This window comes from Calypte anna, chromosome 1 (assembly GCF_003957555.1).
Source record: "Calypte anna isolate BGI_N300 chromosome 1, bCalAnn1_v1.p, whole genome shotgun sequence".
In the NCBI taxonomy this organism is placed as follows: domain Eukaryota; kingdom Metazoa; phylum Chordata; class Aves; order Apodiformes; family Trochilidae; genus Calypte; species Calypte anna.
The window spans coordinates 35,704,911-35,711,304 of NC_044244.1; the positions used below are offsets into that span (position 1 = coordinate 35,704,911).

Below are 6,394 nucleotides of genomic sequence, written 5' to 3' on the forward strand. Positions count from 1 at the left end.
TCCATCTCGGAGTTATGTGATTCATCAATTAGATGAATTCAGTGGGATAAAGCAGCATGAAAGGGCAATTTCCCTGTAATCTGCTGCCTGACGATTCTCTTCCCTCCTGATTTCAGCCACACCACTCGGGATCCAGCCTCCACCACTATGTCCCAGAAGCTCCGTCTGTGCATCCCCGTCCACTACCGAGCGCACGGCGGGTCGGGGGGAGGGGGCCGGGGCCTGGGTCGGCAGCAGCACCAGGATGGATCGAGCCGTTCCGTGCTGGGCCGGCCCCGCACCACGGGGGCTACGGGCACTGCAGGCGCCGGTGCTGCCCGCCGCGGCTGCAGCCCGGTGCTCCGTGCGGGATGCGTACAGTCCTGCCCCGCTCTGGCCGCCTCCTCCTCTGGTGCCGCCGCGGGCCTACGGGCAGCGTTCAGCCGGCTCCTAGACGGCTTCGGGCAGGGAAAAGCGACGGCCGCTGCTCCTCTGCTTGGCGGGAGCGGCTTCTCCGAGCACCTGCCCGGGCCGCTTGTGCATCCCCTCCCTTCCCCCGGAGCAACCCCCTCACTCTCGTACCCCCGCAGCGGGCTGGGGCTACCGGGTGTCCCCCCGCTGGGGACCGGGGCCGGCGCCCGCATTGCGTCGGGGGCGGGGGCGCAGCGTGCGGCGGGGGCCGCGCTGGCGGCGGCGGGGGTGGCCCGGCCCGGGGGGGGGGGAGCGTGCATCCCCTCCTCCCTCCGGTCCCATTCCCCCGTCCCCCCTTCATCCCCCGCCCTCCCGCTCCCCGAGCTGCACCAAATAGCTCTCAGGTTTCTGCTGATACTGCAGCGTCAAGAAATGGCTCGAGTTTGCTCCCCGCTCTTAGGCATTCAGCAGCCCTCTCGCTCCTGCCGCACGCGTCCATCTCCTGCCTCCTGCTGCTGCTGCTGCTGCTGCTGCCGGGACGAGCCAAGACCGACTCTGGGGATGCGGCTGCAGGACTGCGGCTCTCCTACATCCCTCCAGCCGCCGCTGCCCAGCTCCCGGCTCCTTTTCCAGCTGTCTTAAGTGAAGAGAGCAGCGGAACCCAGCAGCTATCTAGGACTCCCTGGTTTTATTTACTAACTCAAGCCTTTGGAAAAAGGTACTTTCCACTTTTTTCCACCCACCCCACCCCCCACTCCCCACTGCGGTTCTCGGCAGAAACTATTTAAACCCACTCGCCCTTGGTGCAGCCTAAGACAGTGTATGAATATTTCAGTGTCTCGCAGGCAGCCCTGTAAAGCGATCGCTGTATTATTAAGAGGGGCGCAAGAGGAGGAGGAAGGTTGAGTTTGCCGTTGCGGTTTGTGTTTTGGTGTGGGTTTTTTGGATGCTGCTGCAAGGCGACTTGACGCATTCCACCACTGTCTCCGACTCCTAACCAGCGCATCTCACTCGGAGCAGGTAAGGAAAAACTCGTTCTCCTCTTAAGATGTTGGACTCTATTTTGGACAGTTTGGGTCTGGGATGTCGGTCTCCCTCCCCCTCCTTTCTCTCTCTCAGTTGCGTTAGCTGCTGCAAAGTAAGAGAGGAGGCGCTTTGCGCCCCCTGCCCCAAAATCCCCCAGCTGGTGTCATAAAGTTGTCAGTGCTCAGCTAAGTCTGCGCTGTCTTTGAAGCGAGGAGCGTGGTGGTCAGGAGACTTAGCGCAGAAGCTGACCCCGCTGAAGTTGCCTGGGAAGCCCTCCCGATGCGTGCAGGGCACTGCAGGGGCCACCTCGGCCCCTTCCTGTCTTGGAGCCCCCAGTGTGTGCCCGGGGATGTGTGGGAACAAGTAGGGATCTGCATGCGCTGCCGTAGTGGGCAGAGCGGGATGTTCTTGCTGGTGTGAAAGCCAATCCATTGCGCCTTAGCGTCTGTGTGTGTGTGTGTGTGGTGGGGCTCGGGGGCTGGTTTATTTCGTTTCTCTCCTCTCTGGCAGGCTCCATCCTGCAAGTAAGCTTTATGCCTTCAAAAGCAGGGTATCTCCATCCCTCCCTACTCAGCACACAAGAGGAGAGGACACGGGGCAGTGTAGGGGGGCAGGCGATGGAAATTTGCTGAGTTGGCATTGCAAGGACTCGCCTCCCGGCCGCCCTGTGATTTGTTTATTTATTTATCTATCTATCTGTGTGTATGTGTGTGTGTGTGTGTGTGTGATAACTTTGTGACAGCAGCCGCAGCGATGGTCGAGTCGGCAAGAAAAGCGGACGGATCGAGTTAAAGGCAAAAGGAGACGGCTGGGGAGGGGACCCCAGCCTGGGGGTGCGCTTCATAGATCTCCAACCTCCTCCCAGCCTGGGGGACAGGACCCCTCACCTTACCTGCCCTCTTTTCCCCCTAAAGGTACTTCTTCCCTCATTCTTCACCCTCCCATCAACCCTGATGCCTGTCCCTCCGTCCCAGCTCTCCTGTCCCTTTTTAGGTATTTCCATCCCCTAGGCTCCTCATCCATCCATCCCTTCCTCGAGATCTCCATCCTGACTCATCATACCTCCCTGCAGACTCTGACCCTCCCCTCTGTCCCTCAACCCCTCCACTGAACTGCCCTGGGACTCTTCTCTCCACCATAATACTCCCTCCCTCACTTCTCCTCCCCTGCCCCTGGGTCCCTCTTCCTGTGTACCACCATGACCGTGATGGCTGGAGAGAACATGGATGAGACTTCTGTGGTACCTGGCCACCCCCAGGATAGCTACCAGCCCGCTGCCCATGATGACCATGAGTGTTGTGAGCGCGTAGTGATAAACATTGCTGGACTACGCTTTGAGACACAGCTGAAGACCTTAGCCCAGTTCCCCAACACTCTGCTGGGCAACCCCAAGAAGCGCATGCGGTACTTTGACCCCTTGCGCAACGAGTACTTCTTTGACCGGAACCGGCCCAGTTTTGATGCCATCCTCTACTACTATCAGTCTGGGGGGCGGCTGCGCCGGCCGGTCAATGTGCCCTTGGACATGTTCTCTGAGGAGATCAAATTTTATGAGCTGGGTGAGGAGGCCATGGAAAAGTTCAGGGAAGATGAAGGATTCATCAAAGATGAGGAGAGACCCTTGCCGGAAGGGGAGTACCAGCGCCAAGTATGGCTCCTCTTTGAATACCCAGAGAGCTCTGGGCCTGCAAGGGTCATTGCAATAGTCTCTGTCATGGTGATCCTCATCTCCATCGTGATCTTCTGCCTAGAGACATTACCTGAGCTGAAGGAGGACAAGGAATATACAGTGCATCGCACTGACAATACCACCCAGGTCTACAAATCCAACATCTTCACAGATCCCTTCTTTGTTGTGGAGACCTTGTGCATCATCTGGTTCTCCTTTGAGCTGGTGGTGCGCTTCTTCGCTTGCCCCAGCAAGACTGATTTCTTCAAGAATATAATGAACTTCATTGACATTGTGGCCATCATCCCTTACTTCATCACCCTGGGCACCGAGATGGCCGAGCGGGAGGGGACTCAGAAAGGAGAGCAGGCCACCTCCTTGGCCATCCTGAGAGTCATCAGACTGGTAAGAGTCTTTCGAATCTTCAAACTCTCCCGGCACTCTAAGGGCCTCCAGATTTTGGGACAAACCCTCAAAGCAAGTATGAGAGAGCTAGGTTTACTAATCTTCTTCCTCTTCATTGGGGTGATCTTGTTCTCTAGTGCGGTATATTTTGCTGAGGCTGAAGAACCTGAGTCTCATTTCACAAGTATCCCCGATGCTTTCTGGTGGGCGGTGGTATCCATGACCACTGTGGGATATGGTGACATGTACCCTGTGACAATTGGAGGCAAAATCGTGGGCTCCTTGTGTGCCATCGCTGGTGTGCTGACAATTGCCCTGCCTGTACCTGTCATCGTGTCCAACTTCAACTACTTCTACCACCGAGAAACAGAAGGGGAAGAACAGGCTCAGTTACTTCATGTTAGCTCCCCTAATTTAGCATCTGACAGTGATCTCAGTCGCCGCAGCTCCTCCACAATCAGCAAATCTGAGTACATGGAGATCGAAGAGGATATGAATAATAGCATAGACAATTTTAGAGAGGCTAATCTCAGAACTGGCAACTGCACTGTAGCCAACCAAAACTACGTTAATAAAAGCAAGCTGCTGACTGATGTGTAAACAAACAAACAAACAAAACCCCAACAGAATCCCCACTCACAGCTTGAAGACTTTAGTGACACAGTCACATTTTGTAGATGCTTTACTGATAGTCTTTGAATGCTTTATTTACCTCGTAAATGCACTGTTGCATTGCGAATTTTTGCTCAGCGATAAAGAAGCTTCCAGGATCCATGAAAGATAAGATTTGGTTTATATTTCAAAAGCTTTTTCCACCTGGTAAATGAGAACCATTTGAACTAGTTTAGTTTTAAGCTGTATGATGCTAGACCTAAACTTTTCCTCTCCCATCTCCCTTTTTTTTGGGATGGAGTTAACATAAACTAAGCAAGACAGTTTTTAGAGCTATAAAGCATATGCATGGATTCCAGTAAAAATATTCTGCAAAACTGCACAGTTGCGAGAAACTGCATCAGATAATAATAATAAGTAATAATAATAATAATTAAAAAAAATTAGCAAAAACCTGCAGCAAGCATTTGTCATGGTTTTTATGAAGGAGTGCAAATTTTCCTTCCACCCCCTACGTGAGAGATTACATATTTCCAATCCACAGATCCACACAGCACCTTATTAAAAACATACTTAAGCCTGGTCTCTTTTGCTGTCCATAAAAGAACTATTCTAAGAGGGAAATAACCAACAAAACTGAAGACAAAACATCTGCAATGCTGCTAAGTTCTCTTACGTGCAGATGATTTAAACACACTTTTCCTTTTCCCTATCCAGAACTGGATACAAAACTTTAAGCCCCTCTGTTGCAAGATAGCACAATGGAGTTTAATATAAGCATGTTTGAATTTGATACTACTTATTTTATATTCGCATGCCTGAAACGTTACCTCAGACAATAATGGATAAGCTTTCGTTTGAACTGAATCTTCTAAAAATAGGTCCTTTATCTCTCTTTTTTTGTTTCTTTTCTTTTCTTTTTTTTTTTTTTTTTTTTTTTTTTTTTTTTTTTTTATTCACCAGAAGTGCACTCCTTAATTTATTAAATCGTTGACTAGTAATTTAAAGTACTGTATTTAAGTGTGTATGTTAGTCAAATGGGAACAATAACTTCTGGAGATCAAAGCATGTTCAAATATTCAGCATTATGGCCTATTTGATTAAGGTGTAACTTGAATTAATTAATGCATGAACTCAATAATAATAATACTAATAACAGTAATAATAATAACAGTAAAAACAAAATTTTTAAAAGTGCTTGATAGATGGAGGGCCTGATTAGTGAAACCTGGTTGTTTTCCTGCATTGCTCAGGGAAATGTGTTGGCTTTTGTCCAGGCGTTGTCAGAAGGTAACATATCCCATCCCTTAAAGGGAAAGCTATATGGAAAATTAAGAAGTCAAGTTATGTATAGTGACACCTGAAACCTACTATCCTTTATAGTTGAAAGGTGCAGATGCATGCTTTTTGGTGCATTCTCAGAATGTAAATGAAACTTACCTACTATGTGCATCCAAATTGCAGCAGCTGGTTTCTTTTGCAGCCATTAGTTGAGACTTTTTTGTATTCCCTTAAAACTCACTGAAGAGACACAATGGATTGATTTAGGTAGTTGCGCAGTGCCTTTATCTTACATCCCCCTAAATTGCTGAAAGTGCCTCTGGGAGCTGAGCTGATCAGAGATAAAGAAGGTAAGGGCAAGGCCCCAACCTGCCAGAGTTGTTCTGTGCTCCCTCCTGGCACAGCACAGGAGGGGGCAGAGAAGCAAGGGAAGAGCAGGTGCAAGTGAGAGGGATGCAGGAGAGGTGGGCAGAGACCACCCATGGGACACCTTCCTTCCCCTGCTGCAGGGCTCAGCATTTGCTTCTGCCAAATAACTTGTAGTTGTGTTTATGCAAGACTTCAAGTTTCCCTAGGTTGTTAATAGAGACACCTCTGCCATCACGGTATCTGCCCTTCCTTTCCCTGAGATGGCTTCTTGGCAGCCTGTCCCAGCGTGGCAGGACACAGGAGGAACTAAGGACCAGCATCCCTGTCAGGCAACCAGACTGCAGGGCTGTGTTTTGCTTTCCCTTGGATTCCCCAGTGGATAGGTGAGAGAGGCTTTCCAGTGCCCTCTGATCCCTGCCTTCTCCATCCCTGTTCAGCAGTCTGTCAGATTTTAAATCCCATCACGGATCCTTTCAGACATATTCTTCTTTCTGGTCCCTAACCTTACTTTTACTTCCACTATTGTCTGGCAAAGGAAGCAACACTAGGAGAAAGTATCTTCTGCAATGTGCCAGCCTTGACTGCTAGGCCCTGGAAGATAACCTTTAGTCTGAGCTAATATAGGCACTGATCTTTATTTTT

At 50.4% G+C, this 6,394-nt stretch overlaps 1 protein-coding gene across 1 annotated transcript; it reads left to right on the plus strand.

Moving 5' to 3' along the window:
- Positions 1-2,168: 2,168 nt before the first annotated feature.
- LOC103538124 (potassium voltage-gated channel subfamily A member 1) lies at positions 2,169-4,090 on the plus strand. Its single transcript, XM_008504445.2, has 2 exons — positions 2,169-2,315; positions 2,563-4,090. Exon 2 carries the CDS (start codon positions 2,615-2,617, stop codon positions 4,088-4,090), a length of 1,476 nt encoding a protein of 491 aa, XP_008502667.1. The 5' UTR covers positions 2,169-2,315; positions 2,563-2,614.
- Positions 4,091-6,394: the final 2,304 nt, after the last annotated feature.